This window comes from Meriones unguiculatus, chromosome 4, assembly GCF_030254825.1.
Source record: "Meriones unguiculatus strain TT.TT164.6M chromosome 4, Bangor_MerUng_6.1, whole genome shotgun sequence".
NCBI lineage: Eukaryota > Metazoa > Chordata > Mammalia > Rodentia > Muridae > Meriones > Meriones unguiculatus.
This window is the reverse complement of record NC_083352.1, coordinates 89752795-89777275: the sequence shown is the minus strand read 5'-3', so window position 1 is coordinate 89777275 and position 24481 is coordinate 89752795. Positions and strand designations below refer to the sequence as shown.

The window sequence follows — 24481 nt, the reverse complement described above, 5'->3', positions numbered from 1 at the left end:
TTAGCTACATACTTCAGTTTATATTCACTTTGGAGTTGCCAGTCCTGTACTATGTAGAGAATTTTGTGTAAAGTTAATGTGTTGCAACTTTATCAGAGCCAGCCAGTATCCATTACTGAGTAAAGTGAAATGAAAACACTTCTCTCTGGTGGGATAGCACACTATTTTTTTTTATTTTAATTGTGTCTTTTAGGGATCAAAATGTGAAGTACAAGTGAAAAATGGAGGTGTATATGAAGGAGTTTTTAAAACATACAGTCCTAAGGTAATTTTTACCATTTGGTTATTTTTTTATGATCTTGTTGCTTCTTGAGTGTCTTGTTGTGGGTCTAAGCTGACTGTGGAGTTGGCAGTTGAGCTTATGAGATGATATTTCTTATCAAGTAAAAGTGTCTTCACCATACTTTTTTTAAAAAACCACTGGGACTGTTTTCTCTAGTAGCAAATTCTTACTATTTAATGTCTGGTTTGTATAACTGAAAATGTTGTGTGTGCTTATTATCTGCAACCATTTTCAGACTCGGAGCTAAAAGAGAGGTGTGCTGAGTTACTGCTCTCCTTTAACGTTAGTGTGCTTCAGACACTAGTAAGAAACGTTTTTAGATTCGAGAGCTTCTGGTTGTTGGTACATGACAGATCTAAATAGGAGTTGATTATTAAAAAGTGAGTGCTTTGATGAGCTAAATAGCCCTGTAAATATTACTTAATGAATGTTTTTAATGTTTTTATTTTAGTGTGATTTGGTACTTGATGCTGCACATGAGAAAAGTACAGAAACCACTTCGGGGCCAAAACGTGAAGAAATAATGGAGAGTATTTTGTTCAAATGCTCAGACTTTGTTGTGGTACAATTTAAAGATACAGACTCCAGTTATGCACGAAGAGGTAGGCCTTGGTTTCCTAAGTCACTCTAATCCTGGTGTAATTTGCCCACTGCAGCAGCAATTCTCCAGTAATCAATAAACTGGGTTTTCTCTCCCTTAAGGCAGTATCTTGCTGTGTGGCTGGGGCTGACATTGAACTCTTGATTCTCCTGCTTTTGCCTTCCCAGTGCTGAGGCAGTAGGCTTTGTCCTTAGGTTTGGAAATGAGATTTTCTTCTTCTTCCTCTTTTTTTTTTTTAATTAGATATATTTTCTAGAGTAATATAAATAATGCTTTTTTAAATTTCCAAATGGGAGTTTCAATGCATTTTTATTAGAAAATATTTAAAACTTAAGTGAAAATAACTTGGTACTTTTAGAAGTATAATTAGTTAAAGTATACATTTAAAGAAAGTTTTTAGATTTATTTGTTTTATGTATATAGGTGTTTTGTAAATGTATTTATGTGTACCATGTACCATGGAGGTCAGAAGTAGATATTAGATCCCTTGGGACTGGAGTTCCCAATGATTATGAGTTACTATGTGGGTGTTCCTAACCACTGGACCATCTCTTCAGCCCCAATATGCACTTGTTAACATAATAGCATGTAAAAGCAGTGGTAGCTCCTGTCTGTAAGCCTAAAATTCAGAAGCTCAGTCCAGGCTATATAGTGAGACCATCTCAGTGAAACCAAATGCTGTTCAGAATATGATTGTATATTTTGAGAATTTCAACGTGGCTATATAGTTACATAGGTAGGTGTGTGTCCATAACCTGTTTCAAGTGTTGATTGAAGAAGGCCATGTGGGAAGAGGCATTTGGTAGCACTGGGAATTTTTGTAATTCAAAAATTCTTGAATGATAGATTGTCAATAACTAAAGTTGATTTTCATACTTCAGTTGGTGCTAAGAAGTATTTGTGCTTTGGGGTTGAATTTTTCATACCGAGGCTCTGAGGCACAGGAAATTATGGTGCTCCCTTTGTTTTTTTTTGAAACAGGGTTTCCTTGTAGCCCAGGCTGTCCTTGAACTCCAAGATCTGTCTGCTTCTGCTTCCAGAGTGCTGGGATTAAACACCTGCACCACCACTGCCCAGCTGTTAAGAAACCTTCAGTCACTGATGAAGGAGACAAATGCTTTCTTAGTTGCTGCCTTCAGAGTCAGTTTTGCTTATGATTTGGAATACCACATAGTGTATTTTTATACTTTTGGAAATTTTTAGTTGTTTTTGTTTTTATTGTTGTTTTGTTTTTTCAAGACAGGGTTTCTTTCTATAGCTTTGGCTATCTTGGAACTCTGTAGACCAGGCTGGCCTTGAACTCACAGAGATCCACCTGCCTCTACCCTCCCTAGTGTTGGCATTAAAGGAGTTCACCACTGCTCAGCAAGATTTCATGTTTGTAAATTTTAAGAGTGACTTTGGTCATAACACAAAGGGGAAAAGCAAACTTTGGTTGAGTGTACACACAGCATTCTGAGGATTATTGGCTGTAACAGAAAAAATGATTTTGGCTGTTTTGTTGTGTTTGGAGTGTGCTTGTTTTGGGAGTGTTGTGGATCAAGCCTGGTACACTGCATACTAGCTGACCACTTTGCTATACCCCACTAGGCTCTACTTGTGTTGTTTTTACAATTCTAGAGTTCCTTTCTATGGCTGTACATGTGTTAAATAAACCCTACTACTGAGCCCCAGCTGCAACTCTGATGTTTGAATGTTTTGTTGCTTGTTTAGTTGTCATTGCCCTTCTTCCCTCCAACTGTTTCACTGTGTAGCTCTGGCTGTCCTGCCTCTGCCTCCCAAGTGGTGGGATTAACGGCATGTGCACTGTGTCCAGCATTTGTTTAGTTTTTAAAGACAGGTTTTCTTGTTGTCAGGACTTGCCTCCAATGATAAAGCATCCTGCCTTCACTCCCCAGTACTGGGGTTGCAGATATATTCCAGTGTCCCAGGTTTTATTAAACCCTAGCCATACATGCTAGGTGAGCATGTAGCAGTTGAGCTACATCTTTAGCCTGGCTTTTCTTTATTTATGTGTTTGTTTTGCCCATTTTGAGATAGGAACTTGGCTTTTTAAGTACCTCTGTACCCCAGATTTGATCCTTTATCTCAGCATTTGAGCATCATGGAGTGTGACTATTGCCTGGGTGTTTGCTTTGTTTTATGGTTCTGAGACTATGAGTCCATAGCCTTGACTATGCTATTATTGTTTAAAGTTTAAATAGTGAATTGGCATTTCTTAAATATAGATGAAAATAAATAAAACATATTACTTCTGAGATAGTTTTTACAGAGCATTCTTTTTGAAATCAGTTGTTTTATTTTATTCTTTTCTCAGGTGGTTTAGGTTCTCCAGCATGCCAAGAAAATACAGATGACAGCAACAGCTTTTAAATATTTGTTGGACTCATGAGTGGAAGGATAACTTTTACTGTGTATTAGTGGTTTAATTTTTCTTATGAAGACAGGAGTATTGACGTAACGTCAAGTATTTTTATAGAAAGCCAAGTATGGCAGGAGGAGGAGGCATAGGCAGGCAGATCTGCGTTTAAGTCTAGCCTGCTCCTCAGAGTGAGTTCCAGGACAGCCAGAGCTCTACAGAGAAACCAAACCAAAGAAACTGAAGAAGCCCACAATGGTTTAATTAATTGTACAGTCATATTTTCCAGTGCTGGGAATGAGCGCAAGGCCTTTGCATACTAAAGATAAATTCTGCCTGTGTTCAAGAGTTTAGGGTCCTTCAGTCAGACTTTTCTGTGTGGTATACATGGAGGCTAGCAGGTCAGCCTTGGGTATAGTTCTTCAGGAGACATCCACCTTACGTTTGAGATAGGTCTTTTGGTAGGACTAGGTGCTCTCTGAGGCTAGAACAGTGAACTGTGAACTCTGAACTTCCTGTCTCTTCCTGCCCAGTTCAGGGATTATAAACAACAGCCATGCTTGGTTTTCAAATGGGTGCTAGGGATTGAACTTGGATTTTGGATCTGTATGCTTGCATGGCAAACACTTTGAGCAAACCCTCTACCAAGCTTTTAGGTCAGGTGCTCTCTCTCTCTCTCTCTCTCTCTCTCTCTCTCTCTCTCTTTCTCTCTTTTTCCCTCCCTCCCTCCCTCCCTCTGTGCCTTCCTGTATGTACATACATCATATGTTGGTAGAAGTTGCCATCCTTTTTTGTGTAGCTCTGGCTGTCTTGGAACTTTGGAACTTCCTCTGTAGACCAGGCTTGGCCTTGAACTCAGAGATCTCCCTGCTTCTGCCTCCTGAGTGCTGGGATTAAAGGTGTGTACCACCAGCACCTAGCTGAAGCTGTCATCTCCTTGAGAGTGAAGGATTATTTTGGGAATACTCTACATACAGAAGTTTCAGTTACTAATTTGGCATTTCTCATTAGTCAGATAAATTAAGGTAATTAGTGCTGCATTAAAAAGGAGTAGTTTGTATTAGAGATTTACTTCAAGGCTTTTTAGTTTCTTGGAGAAAAAAAAAAAAGAATTTAGCCAGTACTTGCTAACACTGAGTTATAGTTAGACACTTAGGGACATTTTCCAAACAATCAGTCTGCCTTTCTTTATATTTTAATTTACTAATAATCAGCTTGTGGGATGGAGAGATGGCTCAGAGTTTAAGAGTACTGGCTGCTATTCCAGAGGACCTGATTTTGATTCCTAACACCCCAATAGTGGCTCACAACAATTTGTAACTTGAGTTCCATGAGATGTAGCACCCTCTTATGGCCTCCTTGAGCTCTGCACTCACGTGATGCACAGACACATGCAAGCAAAACACCAGTACAAAGAAATAAAAATCTAGGGCGGGAGAGATGTCTCAGAGGTTAAGAGCACAGGCTGATCTTCCAAAGGTCCTGAGTTCAATTCCCAGCAACCACATGGTGGCTTACAACCATCTATAATAAGATCTGCTGCCCTCTGCTGGTATGCAGGCAGAACACTATATATGTAATAACTAACTACTAACTAAATAAATGGTTTAAAAAAAAAAAGAAAAATCTAAACAACATACTGCTTTGAGTACTGGGCAAATGAGGTAAATGATGCCATGGTTTCTAGTGCTAAGGATCATCTTAGCTTTGAGAGTCTTGAATGCTTTCTTTCCTTGACTCAGTGCCCTTTTTCCCCCTGAGTTAACCATTATCTTGTAAAGTTTTTGCTGATACAGTAATTTTGTAGACCTTGTAAGGATAGAATGGCAGAGAACTTCTTAGGGATTGACAGAGGTGAATGACTAATGGGTAGAAATTTGACATCAAAGCTTTCTGAATAAAGAAGGAGATGAATTTTCTCCTGGAACATCTCTTTTAACCTTTTTTTTTTAAAACACCACTGTCAGAATATTGACGTTTTTCAGGTAGGCATGGTTACTCACTATTTCCACACTTACAAGGCAGAGGCAGGAGACTGCCACAAGTTTAAGGCCCATGAGATCTTGAGATCTTGTCTCAAACAACAACAAAAACATACAGCAGAAGTGGCCAGTGGTTAAGAGCACTGGATACTTTTCCAGAGGATTCGTCAATTTTCATTACCCACATGGGGGCTTGAAACTGCCTGTAACTTCACTTCCATGAAATCTGACACCCTCTTCTGTTCATGCTAGCACCAGCCATGCACAGATATACATACAGGCAAAGCACGTGCACACACACACACAAACACTTTTAAAAATTACAAACAAAAACACCCAGCAGCACTACTGTGGAATGTGTTTGGCCAGCATGCATGAGATCCTAGATTCAGTCACCAGTGGGGAAGGGGAAGCCAGGGCTGGTTAGGTGGCTCAAAGGTAAAATTGTTTGCTGCCAGCCCAGAGTTTAGAACCCACATTGTGAAGAGGAGAACAAACACTCAGAAGTTGTCCCCTGACCCTTACATGCATGCACACACTCTCCTAACAAAACCAATAAATGTAAAATTAAAAAAACTTAAATTCTTGTAAAAGAAAAAAAACAAGTCAACCAAGCATAGTGGTTTTCACCTTTAGCCCCAGCCTTTGGGAGCAGAAACAGAGGCAGGCAGATCTAAGTTCAAGGCCAGCTTGGTACACATAGTGAGTATGAGGCTAGCCAAGGTTACATAGTGAGACTCAAAAAGAAAAAAGTTTTTAGTGTAATATTTATCTTCTTAAAAATTAATATTTGTACCAATAAAGCCATGGGAGGTGTAAACTGAGGTTTAAAAAAAAACAAAAAACAAAATGCTAGCTTAGTGAGGTAACTTTATTTTCTGAACTATATATAAAATATGTATTTACAAAATACACATTTACAAGCCAAATTCTACAACTAAACTGCTAGCTCTTTAGAAATCTGTGTCTTTTTACATAGCTACTCTTTTTTCTTGAGCGCCTCCAAACCCAAAAGGACTTCTTAGCTCTCTTTCTTAGAATTCTACTTTACCTGTGTCCTGCCAGCTGCTACAAGCCCAGAGAGAGAATCCCTGTCTCTTGCCAGGAGTTCCTTCCATGAGGGATCTTTAAGCCAAAAGAGAGATAGAGCTTTCTTAGGTCCAGGTGATAGGAAAGAAGTCTCTAGCTCCTCTGCATCCTTGGCAGGCTGGCCCATGTCATCATCATGTCATGTTTTTTGGGGGTTCCAACCCAAGTTAGTAGGAGCTGACAAGACCTCCCCCAAGCAACTTGCCTTAAAATAGGCAGGACTGGTCCATTCTTTGGCATTCTTACCTATGGAGGCTTTCCATAGGCACACCCAAACTGCCTCTCTTTAGGACACACCTAACAACACAATATCCATTTTCTGTAACATTAGTTTTCATTTTCCTGTGTTGGCATATGGGCATACTGCAAGTGCCTGTGGAGACCAAAAAAGGTCACTGGATCTCCTGAACCTGGAGTTTAAGTGGTTGTGAGCCACCCAGTGTGTGTGCAGGTCCTCTGTAATAGCAGCACATACTCCTAACTGTTGAGCTATCATCTCTGCAGGCCTCATGTCAGATTTTGTTGTGTTTTCTGTTAAGTTTTTCCTGTCATCATAATTTTATAAAGTGGGTATGATTTTTATCTACTTGTTATTGAGTAAGAAAACAGACATATGTAAGTAATGTGGTCAAGTAGTGACACAACCCAGTTCTTTAACTCATGTTTGCCCTTAACATTGTAGTAATGAGCATTGTGTGGTTCAGCTTCTTTTTTTTAACCGTTTCATAATTAATCTTTTAACATTAAAAATATAGCCACAGATAAGGCAAAGGTTAAAGAAAATAGGAACAAACTGCTAGGCGTGATGGTCACTTGTAATCCTAATTTTATAGAGGCTGTGGCAAGCAGGTTTAAGGTCATATGAGGCTATATAATGAGTCTAGGTCACCTGGGAATATATAACAAGACCCTGGCATAAACAAAACAAAACAAAGCAAAAACACTGCAGGCAATGTAAGGTACAGATTATTGTGTGGTTCATTTTTTTTGTTTGTTTGTTTGTTTTTGTTTTGTTTTTTGTTTTTGGGTTTTTGAGACAGGGTTTCTCTTTATAGCTCTGACTGTCTTTGAACTCCCTTCATAGACCAGGCTGGCACCGAACTCACAAGAGATCCTCCAGCTTCTGCCTCCTAAATGCTGGGATTAAAGGTGTTTACCACCACCTGGCTTTCTTTTTATGTCTGGCTTTTTGGCTTTTCAAATAATAATAATAATAATAATAATAATAATAATAATAATTTATTTATTTATTGTTGTTTTTTGAGGTAGGTTCTCACTATTTAGTCCTGGCTGGCTTAGAACTTAATATGTAGATCAGGCAAAACTCAAACTCAGAAAGATTCTCCTGCCTCTGTTTCTGTCTCCTGAGTGCTGAGACTGAAAGTGGCAACCACTGTTCCCAGCTGTATAATAGGGCTTTTGAACCTTGATACAAACTTTGTTAATGTCATTGTAATTTTTAAAAACTTTTTACAGGGACTGGAGAGATGGCTCAGTGGTTAAGAGTACTGTCTGCTCTTTCGGAGGCTCTGAGTTCAATACCCAGCAACCATATGGTAGCTCACAACCATCTATGCAGGGATCTAAAGCCCTTTTCTGGCATGCAGGTGTACATGCAGATAGAGCACTCATCTAAATAAAAATAAATAAATAAGCACATCTTTAAAGAAGAGACTTATTACATGTTGTGTGTACATGCGTGTATGTGTACCTTCATGTACAAGTGGAGTGCAGAGGATAGCTTGTGGAAGTATATTCTCCTTCTAACATGGTTCAAAGTCAGGTTGCCAAGTTTGGTGGCAAGTGCCTTTACTTGCTGAAACTTCTCAAAGGCCATTTCAACATGTTTTAAAAGTCATATTCATACATCTAGGCAGTGGTGGCCCATACCTTTGATGTCAGCACTGGGGAGGTAGTGGCAGGTCGATCTCTGAGTTTGAAGCCAGCCTGGTCTGCATAGTGAGGTCCAGGACAGCCAGGGCTACACAGAGACACTGTCTCAAAAAACCAGGGGTTGGGGGTTGGGAGGAGGGAGTCATACTCACATATCTTTGAAAAAAGTTTTTTAAAACTTTCTTTTGTACTTTTTATTTTATTTTTATATGTGTGGGTGTTTTGTATCCATGTGTGTTTGTGCACCATATGCATACAGTGCCCATGGGAGAAGGTGATGTTGGATTACCTCAAACTGGAGTTAGAGGTGGTTGTAGGTTACTATGTGATTGCTGGGTATTGAACCTGAGTCTTCTAGAAGATCAGCCAGTGCTCTTGACCACTGAGCTATCTTTTCCAGCTTCCATTTGTAAAAATAATTTTCATGTGTATGAGTTTTTGTCCTGAATGTATGTCTTTACACCACATATGTGCCTGGAGACCAGGGAAGCCAAAAGAGGGCATTGAATCCCCTGGAACTGGAGTTAGAGACAGTTATTAGCTGCCATGTGAGGTCCTCTGGTAGAGCAGCCAGTGCTTTAACTGCATCATCATTGTCCCAACCCTATCTTGATCCATCTTTACAGATATATGAAAGGCTCAGAAATAGTCCCTATTTTATGGGCCAATATGGTTTATTGGACCGAATAGCTAGCTAGAATAGGTCATGAACTTTTTTTTCATGCATGTATAGACAGGTCTCTATCATAGACCAGGGTGGCTTGGAACAGGCTATGAAGAGAATTCCTGATCCTGCTGCCTCGGTCTCCTACGTGTTGACATTACGGGTGATTGCTACCAAGCATAGCTGTAAAGATCAGCTTTTAATTGGAAAGTTAGCTTTTTTAAAAATAAAATGTTTTAGGTTTATTTTAAAAATATTTTTTTATTTATGTGTATTAGTTTGCTGCAGGTATGTGTATATATGTATACCACATGCCTGCAATGTCCACAGAGGCCAGAAGAAGATGTTCGATCCTTTGGAACTAAAGTTAGAAACAGTAAAGAGCCATGATGTGGATGCTAGGTCCTAAACTGGAGACCTCTGGAAAAGCTGGGTTTGCCATTTCTCTAGCACTCTGGCCCTTCCTTCCTTCCTTCCTTCCTTCCTTCCTTCCTTCCTTCCTTCCTTCCTTCCTTCCTTCTTTTCTTTCTTTCTTTCATTAAATTTTCATTTCTTATATTAATTATAGTTTATTCACTTTGTACCCCAGCTGTAGCCCCCTGCCTCATTTCCTCCCACTCCCACCCTCCCTCCCTCCCTCCCTCATCATCTTCTATGCCCCTTTCCAAGTCTACTGATGGGGAGGTCCTCCTCCTCTACCATCTGACCCTAGCTTATCAGAACTCATCAGAACTGGCTGTATTGTCCTCTATGGCCTGGCAAGGCTGCTCCCCCATTAGGGGGAGGCGGCTGTCTTTTTTTTCTTAACTAAGTTATGTTGCAAACATATTGGGAATGTTTTCTTTTATCTTTGTGTATCACAGGGTAGTGTGAAGCTCAGAGGACGGCTGAGTACTGTTCACTGAGCCATCCTTCTAGCCCCAGGGCACTTTTCCTTTCTCTTTTTTAAAATAATTAATTTTATTTTATGTGCATCGGTGTGGAGGTGTTAGATCCCTTGGAACTGGAGTTACAGACAGTTGTGATCTGCCATGTGGTGCTAGGAATTGAACCTAGGTCCTTCGGAAGAATAGGCAGTGCTCTTAACCACTGAGCCATCTCTCCAGCCCCCCACCCCCACCCCCAGGGGCCTTTTCTGTGTGTGTGTAGTGTCTGTATGTGCTTGTGGGCCTGTTGTGTATGTAAGCAGCAGAAGTAGATGTTGAGTGGGGTTTTTGTTTGTTTTTCCCCTTTTCTTCCTCCCCCCTGCCTTGTTTTTCTTGAACTCATTAAGTAGATCAGACTGGCCTTGACTCAGATCTGCCTGCCTCTGCCATGTGAATGCTGGGATAAAAGGCGTATGTATGCCTCAATCATGTCCTGTCTTACTTGTTTTGGAACAGGGTTTCTTACTGAACCTGTAGCTCACTGATTGGCTAGACTGGGTGGCCAGTGTACCCTGGGAATTTTCCTGTGTGCATTTCTAGCACTTGAGGTGACAGTTGCACAGCAACATGTGAGCAGTGTTCTGTGGGTCCTAGAATTTGAGTTCAGGCCTTCATGCTCTGGAAGTGTTTTACCAACTGTGCCTGCCTCTGCCTTCATTTTCCCCTCTTTAGCCACCTACTTTTGTTGCCATTTGTCTTAAAATCAGACCTCTCTCTCTTGCTCTGCTCTTTCTAGGGTCCTTTCTAGTCTGTATTTTCCTTCCCCCCCTTCTTTCCATTGTGCCCCCCAAGTCTTCATACATGCTGACCATCAGCTGTCACTGCCTGCTCTCCAGCCCCTAGTGATTAGTGATTTTGTGTTTGTATTGTGTTCTTTGTTTTGATGATCTCCCTGTGTGTATGGATTTATATGTCTCCCCTCTTGCTTGTTTCTCATGCTGCAACTTTACTGCTCTGTGCTTTTGTGTAGTCTCACCAGCTAGGATAGCAGGTCAGCAGATGGATATAGTGTTATACAAAGTTTGATTGTAACAGTGCTGTGTTCCTTCATTCATGTGTTGGCTGCAGCTGCTGTCCTGCAGATCTGGAGGTCAGTCTTATAACGGACAATAGGCCTTGCACATATATCTCATCTGGCCTTTGACAGGAAAGCTTGCCAACCCTTTGCCTAAATCATTCTTCGTTCTGTATTGGAGCCGTTTAGAGCTGATATTTTAAAAGAGCCACATTCTGTTCTGGTTTTGGTGCAATAGCAGAACATGCTTTATGTCTAATCTCTTGTTCAGCACTGATGCTTGGTCTAGTAGGATGTGTGTCATCTCTTTCAGTTTCTTCTTTATGACCACTCAAATTGGAAGCAGTCCAAATAATCACTTGTGCTTTCCTGGGTCATATGCAGTAAGAAGTAATGACGCAGAATGACCTGAAGTAATTACAACTACTGCTTACTCCTCATCTACAAATTGGATTCTGTTTCCTCCGGCTTTATGGAAGGAGCAACTAAATTTACCTCTCCATTAGTTTCCTCCACAGCATTCCTACTCCCTCCCTGATCTTTTATTTGGCCTTTACTTACTGTAAGTGTACGTATTATGTATGTGTGTTACTGTGTGGAGGAGAGAACACCTTCAGGGAGTTGATTCCTTGTTACTCTGGGCTCTGGGTGTTAAATTGGGCTTGCTAGGCATGGGCCACCATCTTGGGCTTTTGTACTACTTGTTTCTGGACACCACACTCTTTATGCTACTGGTTCTTTCACTTCTGCCTGCAAATTATTAAAGTCTTTGTCTCTGAAAAGAGTTGCTTTCCCCCTTCTCATACATACAGTCCTACCTGAGGCCACTACCAGGTTGTTTGGGACTCCTTCAGACTCTCAGGCCACATTTGACATGTTCAGTTTTAATAGTGTCAGCACCTGCTTTCCTCTATTGATCATCCCTTTTCTGCCTCATTCCTGGCTTATCTTTCCTTCTTACACTGCCGTCTCACATGCTTGTGCTTTCCGGGCTTTTTGCCATGTGTAAGCCGCTGCCCATTGCCTTACCGCTACCCTTAGACCAGTTGTATGAGAGTGATGTTTCTTCCCATTATATTCTGAGTTCCCTAAATTTGAGTAGTATCTTTATTTTTTATTTTATTTTTTGTAGACAAGAGCTTACTCTTTACCCCAGGCTAGCCTTGAACTTGCTATGAGCTCTTGATAAATCTCTTGTCTGAGCTTCCTAAGTAGTAGGATTACAGGCATGAGCCAGTATGTCTGTTTTTTTATGCTTGCTTAGTTTTATTTGTTTGGCTGGGTTTTAATCTTTTAAAAATTCTTATTATCAGCTGGGCATGTGGCCTACACCTTTAATCCCAGCACTCAGGGAGGCAGAGGCAGGCAGATCACTGTGAGTTTGAGGCCAGTCAGGTCTGAGTCCATTGACAGTCAGGGCTACACAGAGAAACACTGTCTGGAAAAACAAAACAAACCCAGTCTGGAAAAAACAACCACAACAAAAAATTTCAGTATCCACGATAGTCTTAGCATGCAGCAGATGGGCTTATAGTTAGTTTCTTTGAATGCATGACATTTAGTATTCTAAAACATTTTTAAAGGCTCATAATTCTGTGTAAAGACTGGAAAAAGGGCTGGAGAAATGACTCGCTTATAATGCATGTTCCGTCACCACAGAGACCTCAGTTTGGATCCCAACACCAGTATAACAAGCCAGATGTGGTCCATTTCATACAAGTAACTCCAGCACTGAGTAGGGTAGACAGGAAGCTTTCTGGAGCTTGCTGGTTTCTAGCTTAGATGAAACAGAACAAAACAAACAAAAACTGCTAAGTCTCAGATTCAGGGAAACACTCTGCTTCAAAGGAGGAAGGTGGAGAGTGACAGGAGAATAACCGATAAGTAGGTACAGGACTGTGTACCCCCACACATGCTCACCTTTCTCCTCCCAAAATAAAATAAATAAATAAAACCAAAGATTAACAGTGTAAGAAAGCTGAAGCAGTGCTTAGCCTGAGCAGGCTTGCTGGGCTCTGGAGTGTTGTCACTCTGCTGATGGCTCTGGACAGTGCAGAGAGGTGCCCAGATCTCTTCTGAGTTATTTTGAGAACCCAGTGAAATTTCCTTGTTCTGTGGAACTACAAACAAACCTGTACATTTAAATCTCACTCTAGGCAAATACTTAAGCTCATGAAAATATTCACCAAAAAAAAAAAAAAAAAAGGACTGTTAGCTTAATGCGATTGAAAGTGTTTGCTATAGTTACTTTCACACATTTTCAGAAAATATAAATTCTTTTCTGTATTTTTCATGTGTATATCCAGGTGTTGTATGACAGAGGCTTGGGGTGACACAACACATACAACTCAACAAAAAGGGAACCCAGGACAGACCATGGTAGACTAATGAGTTTCATTGGGGTTACTAGAGTATGGGTGAGGAATTACAAGGATTAGGGACAACTCAAAAGCAGCTGCACCTCCAGAAAGCTCACCCCAGCAGGGGTGATAACATCCAAAGACTGCAACCCTGGAGTTTTCTATGTAGCTGGCAGGCAGTTTTGCTTGCCAGTGTCTACCCTTAGCAACCTTTTAACTTCTTTTTAAACTATTGGTATGGCCCTCAAGAATCTTCCTGGATCTGTCATAGTAAATGTTCTATCTCTATGAAGAGACACCATGACCATGGCAACTCTTCTAGAAAACATTTAATTGGTGCTTGCTTATAGTTTCAGAGGCTTAGTCTATTTTCATCATGGTTGGGAACATGGTAACAGTCAGGCAAGCCTGATGCCAGAGAACTAGCTTAGAATTCTCTAACAGGATCCATAGGCAGCAGGACGGGAATGACACGAGGCCTGGATTGGGCTTTTAAAGCCTAAAAGCCTACCTCCAATGACACACTTTCTCCAGCAAGACCACACCTCCTAACCCTCCTCAAGTATTGCTACTCCCTGATGGCTAAGCAGATTTATGAGGCTGTGGACCTTCTGTTTACTTGTCCTCTGGAGGGAGTGTTGCAGTTATAGGACATGCTGTACAATAGCAGGTCAGAGCATTAAAAACAAGTTTTCCTGGGCTTGGTAGTGCTTTCTGTAATTCTAGCTAGAGGCTGAGGCAGGAGGAATAAGAGTACTATTTAGTACTAGTAAAAGTAAGGTGGCCTGATTGTTTTTTACATATTTCATTTTAAAAATTACATTTGTTTATTATATAAAATTACATTTGCTTATTATTATGTGGGCATGAATGCTATGGAATTTGTGTGAGGTTTAGAGGACAGCTTGTGGGAACTAATTTTCTATTACATGAATACCCTGGTAGAGCTCATTGTCAGGTGTGGTGGCAGGTGCCTTTAACCACTGAGCCATCTCATTGGTGTTTGTGTCTGTGTCTAGTCCCTCATACCCAGAGTCTCCTGTACCCAGGCTACTTGGTGTGCAGCCAAGGACCATCTTGATTGCACTTAATGTCCTGAAGTTACAGGAGTCTTCTACAACGACAGTCTTACTCAGTACAGAGTGTCCAACTGATGTGTTTCTGTATGATAGTCAAGACTCCTCCAGCTGAGCTACACCTATCCTTGCCCTGACTGGGGTCAGTGCCCAGCCTTGCAAAAAAAAAAAAAAAAAAAAAAAAAAAAAACAAATACAAAACAAAACAATAATACTAAATAAATAAAAATGCTTTTCAAGTAAATTTGGGCAAATTGGAGATTTTGCTATGGTTTGAATGTAAGTATTTAATATTGCAGTGTGGTTAGTGCTCAGTGATCTGATCATCTCTAGAGAGAAGAGCATCCTTTTTGTAGATACTGATATGGTGCTAAAGGTTTTGCACTACCATGTATTTATAAAGAGAAGATGAAAATGTTTCCTTCTATACAACAGGTAGGACTTACCTTCCCAGACATGAAAGTGCAGTAGAGTTTAATGTTTGTATTGACAGAATAAAGAACCCCAAACAGTCAGCTCATGCCTTGGTCTTTGTGTACACAGTAAAGGCAAGGCTTTACTTGTAGACAAGCATATCATTATCCAGTGGCATTGGATAGCATGTAGGAGGGATTAGCTTCCTATTTCCCACTATTTTGGCATAGTACCATATAAGACAACAGTGAGGTGCAGACACATGCTACAGCACACCTGGCATTTGTATAATTTTGAGAGAGAAGATGGGCATGTGCTGACTAATCTTGGTGGCCTGATTGATATACTAGAAAGAAAGACCATCTTCCATCAGATTGATCCTTGGATGTATCTATGGAGCATTTTTTGACTGCTGATTGGAGGAAGATCAATCCCTCTGTGGGGAGGTGTCACCTCTGGGCAGGTGGCTAGGGCCATCTAGAGTAGCTGAGTGTAAGCCTGGAAGCAAACTAGCAAGCAGCACTTCACCAGTGTCTGCTTCAAGCTCTTGCCTTGAATTCTTAACTTGATGACCATTCCTTCCTTGATGATGGTCTGTAACCTGTTAGGCATGAGATCTTTTTTCCGTCAACTTGCTTTTCATTATGGTGTTTATCACAGCAACAGAAAAGCAGACCGTCACAGAAGAAAAATAATGAAGTAAATTTTGTTTTCTACAAAGCTAGTGACTTATCTCTAGAAGATCTGCTAGAAACTAGGAAATAGGATAGGTGTTGATGCATATGAAATGGTGACCTGCCTCCCACCAACCAAAGAACCACAGTTTAAAGGGGTGGAGTTTGCTTCTCCCTTGCTGGGTGATAAAGAGGGGGAAGCTACTCCTGCCTGCTGATAGTGAGGCAAATGGAAGACGGGCACCGGTACACATGTGTCTTGGTTTCTAAAAGCAAGTGGCATTCTTGAACTCAACAGCAGGTACACAATTCACAAGAGCCCTGACATGCTCAGTAGGCCCCGTGTCATACCAGCCTCTGGTCTCTGGTGTAGTTATGGTTTCATCTTTTCTTAGCAATAGCAGATATGTTAACACTGGGCACGAGGCCAGCAGTGAAAGAATGGTGATGGGCCGCTTTAGTTTCTTGTGTCCCTGCTGAATGCTGAGGGATGGGATGCCTTTTCACTAAGGGGTCCTAGGACGCAGGATGTGGTGTAAGCATGTTTAAACAGACAGTTTTTCTTCTGGTCTCTATTAGAAAAGAACAGTCTGAATTTAAGATGCTGAATGTGTGCCAGGAAGACACAAGTGTTTGCATAGCTATAAGAAATGGAATTTATTTAATTTTACTCAGTTTTTTTTCACCTGTTCTGGACACTGGGCAGTTTGGCCTAGGATTAAAGGTGTTCAGTAAAATAAGTCCTTTTAAAAAGTATTTTAGTAGCTATATTTCTGATGGGAGTGTCATTATTTTCGATTATTTATCTGAAGAAGATGTTTAGGTTTCTTACCGCTGCTCTGTTACAGACTGGCTCTGCCTATTAGAACAACTGGTCTGAAGCACTTAGGTGACAATCGAAGGCTATGTACATGGCATGTTGACCACTGAGCTACATCCTAGTCTCTCTAGCAATGTGCTCAAAGTCCTGCGTGATCTCATGGCAATTACAGGGTTGGTGTGGTTTTGTGCGGCTTTGAATTGAGAATGTTTGGTTCCTAGTTGGTGGACTATTTAGGGAGGATTAGGAGGTGTGATCTTGTTGGAGGAGGTGTGTCACTAGAGGTTGGCCTTGAGATGTTAAAAGCCCACACTACCTGCTACCTGGAGATGCCCAAGCACCGTGCCTGCCTGCTGCCATGCTCCCCACCATTAATGGACTCCCCCTCTAAAAGCTATAAGTGTCCAACTAAATGCTTTCTTCTTTGAGTTGCCATAGTTATGGTACCTCTTCACAGCAATAGAACAGTAATTTAGGTGTTTTCCACCATTTGTTGTCCGGGACATCTGTCCCGTTTTCCATGCAGCTTTATGGGAGGAACCAAGACACTTTAAAACAGCAAGTTGTATTTTTAAAGAAAATAGCACTTTAGTGTTTGCTTTTTCAGATTGATTCTTTCCAGGTACTGTGTAAAATGGTTCCCACCTAGGGCTCCAGCTACTAATGTGTCCATCCTCTCAGGCGCTAGAATTGTTGTGCACTGCCATGCCCAGCAATTAGTTAACTTGTTTCTTTCTTTTCTTTTCTTAACCCCTCCCCTTCCCTCTCTTTCTCTCTCTTCTTTTCTCTTTAAATTATATATTTGAGATTGTGTCTCTGTGTATTTCAGTCTAACCTGAACTTGCTGTATAGACCAAGCTGGCCTACTTCTGCCTCCTATGGTGCTGGAATAATTGTGCTAGCATCAGTTTCTTTTTCTTTTCCTTTCTTTTCTTTCTTGTTTTTGGGTTTTGATTTTTTTTGGGGGTGTGTGCGCGCGCACGTGTGTGTGTGTGTGTGTGTGTGTGTGTGAGTGTGTGAGTGTGTGAGTGTGTGACAGGCTTTCTCTGTGGCTGTCTTGGAACTCACTCTGTAGACCAGACTGACCTGGAACTTGCCCAGCTTGCTTACTTATGTATTTGTTTGTTTGTTTATTAATTAGAAAAAGTAGCTTTCTTGACTAGTTATTTCATACACTACCCTACCCCCCCATTCACCTAAAGTCCCATTTACCTGTTTTTCTTTGGTTCTTTACCTGTGAAAGTTTTGCCCATCAAGGTTTATTCCTGTTGTTCTGTGGTTTGTGGCTTGTATGCTTATGTTTTTGTTTTTGTTTTTCCAAGACAAGGCCTAACTAATGGCCCTGGCTTGCCTGGAACCTGCTGTGTAGACCAGACTGTCCTCAAACTCATAGTCTCTGCCTTTTTACCTTCTGAGTGTTGGGGTTAGAGCTATGTGTCATCACAGCTAGGTATTTTATTTTATTTATTTTATTTTTATTTTGCATTAATGTCTCTGTGTAGTTCCAGCTTTCCTGGAACTTATGATGTAAGACTTTTATTTCTGTATATATGGTGTTAGTGTGTCTGCCATGTGTGGGGGTGTCCGTGGAGGCTAAAAAGGAGTATTGGCTACTCTGAAACTGAAGTTACAGGAGGTTGTGGAGTCTCTTTGTGGGTGCTGGGATCGGGATCTTCCTTCTGGAAGAGAAACAGACTCTCTCGTGCCCCAGAACTGATTGTGCTTGTGGGGGATTTTAACTTGTTTATGTGTAGATATGTCAGATGTTCAGGCATCATTTACTGTCCTCCTAGAAAAGTGTCTTAGTACCTTTCCTGAACGTAAGGCCGACACTGAAGTCAAGATGTATCGGAAGCTGCAGAGAAGGCTCAGAAGTGGCTGTGAGCACTTGCAGAAACCCATTGTTTTACAGAAACCCAGTACTCTTAATGGCACTTCATACCTCTTCAGCTCCAGTTCCAGGGGGGTCTGATGCCCTCTTCTGGACTCTGCAGGCACTGCATGCATGTAGTACCCCGACATACACAAAGGCAAAACATGCATACACGTAAAATAAATCTTTAAAGAAATAATGGTATATGAATTTTCAGTGGTTCTCTACAGAGCTGTAGTATCCTGTTACTTTGCCATTGTAGTAAGTTGAATCTAAACTTTTTAAAGATTTATTTTTATGTATATGAGTGCCTGCATGTAGATATGTGCATCTCGTGCATGCCTTGTGTCCTGAGATCAGAAGAGGTCACTGGATAGCTTGGATTAGTTGCAGGTGGTTGTGAGTTCCTATGTGGGTGCTGGGACTCAAACCTAGGTCTTCTGCAAGAGAAACAGAAGTACTACTCCTCAGACACTCATGAAAAAAATTTTTTTGAGTCTGGGTTTCATTGTTTTGCTCTGGCTGGCCTCTAGCTCACAGAGACACCACCACCATCATACCCAAGCCTTCCAAATTGTTTTGACTGCTATGGGTACCTTGTGTTTTCCAGTGAGTTTTAGTGTTATTTTGTTACTTTTTGTAAAATTGCTAGAGATTACATTAGGTCTGTAGTTCAAATTTGGGGAGAAATCAAAATTAGGAGGTGTCTTTTTACTTACTCAGGTCATCTTCCATGGTTTTGTTTGTTTTGTTTTTTAAAGAAATGTTTGCCTCCTTCAGAGTAAGTGTTTTTATACTTAAGATTTTGGGGAGGGGCAGTGATTTGGAGATCATCTTGCAATGAGCTTGGTCTTGCTACAAGCTTACTGTCTTCTTGATGTACAGCCTTCTGAATTCTGAGATTGCATGCCTGTGTCTCCCTGCTTTATTTCTAAGTATTTTCCTTGAATTCTATTCATGTAAATTGTTTTCTGCAGAAATCCTTGATCCTTCTACATTGCCTTCATATTGAGCACTCTTGTTTTGCTGTGTTTATATACCACTGACGCAGGTGTTCTTCTTTCCAGCTCTTAGAAGCATACGCACCACAGAGTGGTGCCCCATTGCTCATGTAGTACTTTGCCACTGAAGACCACAGCTAGTTGTGTGGATGTAGGATTCCTTCCTTATATCCATAAAACGTTGTGATTGTTGGATTGGACATTCAGATTCTCATCGAGGTTTCTTTGTAGTTTAAAAGCAAAAAAATGTTTTATGAACAGTTTACTAGATAAAAACAAGTGGTTTTTTTTTTTTTTTTTTTTTTTTGAAGGCAGTGATAGGATGTTTGTTCCTTCTCTTACATGGTGACAGACACCTCAGGGGAAACATGGTGGGCACTCCTTTAGTTCCATTGTATGGGAGTCAGAGAATCTCTGTGGGTTTGAGGCCAGCCAGGTCTACACATGAGTTCAAGGATAGCCAAAGCTGTGTAAGAGAGAGACCCTGTCTCAAAAAAGATGACATGTTAGTCTTTAGAGGCCTGACTCTACTGGGTTTATTTAGCTAAATAGCTCAGGAAGTGCATGTTCCCAAAAGATGCCAGGTTTCTCGTATAAGTGAAGGCTGGTGCAGGTCTGTAGCTCAGTGGGGGAGTCTTGCTCTGTGAGGCTAGAGGTCAGCTTCTAAGCTACCAAACAGGACAGCATACAACTGACCGACTTACTTGACCTTCTCCTTAAGCTCAGGCCTCTAATTCTCTCACTGGGTAGGCTGAGATAGGAAAAGTTATTGTTAGTTTAAGGCAGCCAGGTGTACAGAGTGAGATCTTGTTACAAAAACAAGCGCAAAAAAAAAAAAAAAAGCAAAGTGAAATAGCACAGATATACGAGAACTTTTGGCTTAAATTTATGTGAAAACATTATTTCCTACTCTTCTTAAAGATGGCGCATATAGCTCTGGTTGGTTCACTTTGGGTGTTAAGGTTGCAGGCATGAGCTACTATGCTCAGCTTATGTGTTAACTTTTCCTTGGCATGATCCTGTCCACATTCTTTTCATTCTCTCTTCTTCACTCAGATAGCCAGTGTCCTCAGAATGGTGGCCTAAGCCACTTTTCTTCAGCTCTTCTTGCCCATCAATCATGTTTGGGCTATAGTTCTCAAACACTACCGTTACTGTGTCCATTGTTCCTTGCCTTGTTTAGAATAACCAGAGGCTGTGGTTACTACAGATCAGTTGGGACTTTTGCAATTTATTTAATTGCCTCATTTGTGTGGCTTAGAACTCACTGTGAAGCGTAGACTAGACTGAGACATGAGGTGAGCCCCTTGCCCCATTCTCTGAGTTGAGATTATAAATGTGGCTTGGTTTTATTTTAATACTATAGTTCTTCCTAATTCTCTGCTTTAAAGTTTCCAGTTGAAGGAACAACTGTTGACTGTGATTGGGCTCCTCAAAGCCTTGCATTTTGTAGTTAAGTGTTTGTTCATCTCTATAATGTGTATTGTGTTGGCATGTAGGACAGAGCTGTGTATTTCTGGCCTGCACTATGTTGTGGTTGTGGTTAGGGACTTGATGCATCAGATGTGAGTTTTCAGTGACAGGTATGGTAGAGAATGATTTTCAAATTGCCCCCCCTTTTTTTTTTTCATTTTTTCAGAGCAGTACTCCACTAGGAACATTGCCCTTTTTTATCTTGTTTAGCAGCTTACGAAGGACTGTCAGCTCTGACCACAGCTATCAATTTCTTCATAGTGGTGCTGTTCTCTTCTCCTGCTCTTCCATGTTTCTTTTCTTGGTGGTTTTTGTTAATATGTATTTCATTATTTTATTTATTTTTGTTTTTCAAGATGGTGTTTTTATAAGACCCAAACTTAACCTATAAGCTCCATGTTGCTGAAAATAAAAGGTGTCGGGCTAAATATGTTTATTATTAGCCCTATAATTATTACAGCGATATTGTCTCACCCGCTGTCATAATCAGTAAAGGACGCAGACTCCTGATTTTATAATTCCCTTATGATACATTGGGCTAGGCAGATAATTCCACTCATGCTATCTCATCTCCTAGCCCGCATCCCATTCCATCTGCCTTAACCATTGCTGTCTGGGCTAACTTCCATCCGTAATCTTATAAATACTTGCTTATTCTTCATCTGGCTCTCTCCTTTCCATGCTGTTCTCACCTTCCTTCCGGCCCAGGTGCTTCTCTCTCCACCTAACTCATGGTAGCTTCCTCTTCCCTTCCTATCTGTCTCTTTCCAAGATCCTCCCTGTCCCCAAAAGCCTCAAACCTTTGCCACACCTCCCCATCTACCTTGCCCAGGTGTGTTGGCATTTCATTGGTTAAGCAGAGAGGCAAAATTTGGAGTATGTGAGTGTATGCTTGTAGCAAGCAGGCCTCCAGGGGGAAATTGATTAACATAGGATAGCACCAGACCAACTCCCAACAGCTCCACCTGCCCATGGACCAGGTAACTTCCTGGAATGCTAGGAGTTGTAAAAAGCAGCAAGGGAAAATATGGTGGTCTTGTAGGTTCGTCCTTAAAGGCCCCTACAACACATGTCTGGGGGCAACTCACCTGGGAATTTTAGGGAATGGTCCTGACCAAAGTCCATCCTGGTCAGTGTTTAATAAAGCTTGCTTCAAATTTGGCTCAAAAATAGGAACTGTTTTTTCTCTTGCAAATCTCAGGATTAACATTTGGAGACCCCAGTGAGATTAGAAAGACCATTCCACGCCAAATTCTGGAGCTAGAATCTTTGCACTCTCTCTCTGCCTGGTGTCCCCACCCCTTTCAGTGAATGGCCATGCTCGAAAAAGGAAATAGCAAGTATTTTTTTATGGAGGTCTCCTTTTGGTAAGTCATAGAAGCCTTTTTTTTTTTTTTTTTTTTTTTCTTTTTTTAGCTAGCTTCCTGTGATAATTTTCTTCTTGGTTTTTGGATTCTGGGTTTTGGTTAATGGGGTACCTTATCTGGGAAAGGGGAGGATCTGTGGAGGTCCCTACCTATTCCCACCCTCCACCCCACTCTCTGTGTAGCCCTGGCTCTCCTGGAACTTCTCTGCAGACCAGGCTGGCCTCAAACTCATGCCTTTGCCTCCACCTCCTAAGTTCTGGGGTTAAAGGCATGCACCACTAAGCCTGGCTTCATTTTTAATTATGTATATGTGTGTCTACTATGTGCACACGAACATGGCTGCCCATGTGGCCCATAGGTGTAGGATCCCCTGCAGCTGGAGTTAACAGATGGTTGTGAGCCATCCAACATTGGTATTGGGAATTGGATTTGGGTTCTCTGGAGAAGCAGTATATGCTCTTAACTGCTTGAGGCATCTCTCCAGTCCCTAAGGAATTTGTTTGTTTTGGGGACAAGGTCTTACTTATCACAGGCTGACTTGGAGGTTTTCAAGTGGCTGAGTGTTCTCCACTACTGCATACTGGGGGTTGCAGTGTACTTTGGTATTTTAAAACAGCAAAGTGGGGTCAATTGTATAACATTAAACTTGCCCATGTACTGTGTGTACTTGTGGCACAAGGGCTTGAAACCAGGGCCTGTGGTTCTGCCTGGCATCTAGCCCTAATCCCTGTCTGTTCTGTTCAGCTGGTCTTGTTTCAGCTTCAACCCTTTGCTTGTTTCTGATTAACCGGGCATGGTGGCACATGCTTATAATCTCAGCATTGGCATGCTAAGATGGGAGAATTGCCATACATTACAGTTTGGTCTAGGTTACAAACATTACAACTTAGTTCCAGATCATTCTGGGTTGTTACAGAATGAGCTCCAATCCCAAGAACAGACCCATCTGGACAGTGGTGGTACAAGCCTTTAACCCCAGCACTCAGGAGACAGAGATAAGCAGATCTCTGTGAGTTCAAAGCCAGCCCAGTCTACAGAGAAGTTCCAGGACAGCCAGGACTGCACACAAAAACTCTACCTCTAGAGCTTGGGGTTGTTGTTGAGAGAATGGACAAAACAAAACAAAACAAAATTCTGATTATATTGAAGCAGTTATTGCAGTAAATTCTAAAAAGATGGGCTTGGGCAGCTTCCCCTACTTCTGGAGGATGGTCAACAAAAAGACAGGATTAAATTTTTCTTAATTTCATGGCGAGTGCATAGAGGGTGCACACGTGGAAGTCAGCAGACAAAGTTTAATAGTTTCTCTTTTTACCTCTGGGGATTGAACTCAGGTTTTCAACCTCTTGATAGCAAACTCTTTAACCTGCTGAGCCCTCTCACTGGCCCTGTAGTTTAATTTTTATGGTTCTGGGGAGCAAAATGAATGCCTCTCTGTGCCAGCTAACATTCTATTTAGTTGTACTTTACCTCATTTTGTAGTTCTGTAAATTTAAAATTTTTGTTTACTTGTAATATAGCACTAACATTTTACTTACCTGACTACTATTCTGGCTCGGCCTTCAAAATTTCTTTTAGAGATTAGGCAAGATGATAGTTTAGGAGATAAAGCCGCCTGCTACCAAGCAGGGCCTGAGTTCAATTTGCAGGAACCAAGTGCTTAGAGGAGAAAATAGATTCCTAAAATTTGTCCTCTGACCACCACATGTGTTGTTGCTTTTCCATACATTAAATGAATAAATGTTGAAAAACAAAAACAATAAAATATAGAGAACAAAAGAGAAGCATAGACCCAGTAGCATTAGAAATTGACCAGGTCTGTAAAAACGTTAATGAGTTTCACTATTTTTAAAACATTTATTATGTCCTTGACAAGCATGTGGCGGTCAAAGGACTACTCAGGGGAGTTGATCCTCTTTAGCCATTTAGGGCCAAATGCCAGCCCATTTCTTCTTCTTTTTCTTCTTCTTCTTCTTCATCATCATCATCATCATCATCAAAATCCAATTCTTGGACAAGTTTGGCTGTTTTGCTTTGTTTTCTCCCTGTTTGAGGCAGCTTGAAATGTACAATGTACCCCAGGTTGACTTGAGTTACTTACATAAGCCACCATACCTGGAGAAGTTGAACATTTTCTTAGAGATAGAGTTGTTTGAGGGGCAGAGTGTAGATGGGATAGGAAATAGTTATTTCCTACTAAGCCAGGTGGCAGCAATGACCCAGACTACAGATGCCCATTGTGGGTGAGGCATAGAAGTGGGGTAAAGTGTACCTTTCCCCCTCTAGTCTGGAGGCTTTTGTAAGTTGTGTGTTTATCAAGTAAGAGAGGGAGACAGAAACAGCTAAATATTTCTTTCTTGTCTGATAAGTCCTCCTGTTTCTCCTTTTCTTTTCTGTGCTTAAGTGGTACTACATGTTGTGTTTACAATGTTTATGGCATGTAGACCACAAGAGAAAATGGATAGACATTCAGTTATGACTTGGACATGGTCTGCCTGTGACTAGAATGTGACTGGGATTCCTAGTCACTAGCAGTGATACTTCTAAAGTCCAAGCTACGATAAGAGAAATATATTTATTGTACAAGTGGTACAGTTCATTCTGCCATATG

The 24481-nt window shown here is 41.1% G+C and overlaps 1 protein-coding gene across 8 annotated transcripts in view; it reads left to right on the top strand.

Moving 5' to 3' along the window:
- Atxn2 (ataxin 2) overlaps nucleotides 1–24481 on the top strand; it is a 112795-nt gene that overhangs the window by 36500 nt on the left and 51814 nt on the right. For all 8 annotated transcript variants that reach the window (XM_060382454.1, XM_060382453.1, XM_060382450.1 and 5 more), the window contains exons 4-5: nucleotides 194–265; nucleotides 735–885. In XM_060382454.1, the coding sequence (XP_060238437.1) occupies nucleotides 194–265; nucleotides 735–885 (223 nt within the window). The remainder of the gene's footprint in view (nucleotides 1–193; nucleotides 266–734; nucleotides 886–24481) is intronic.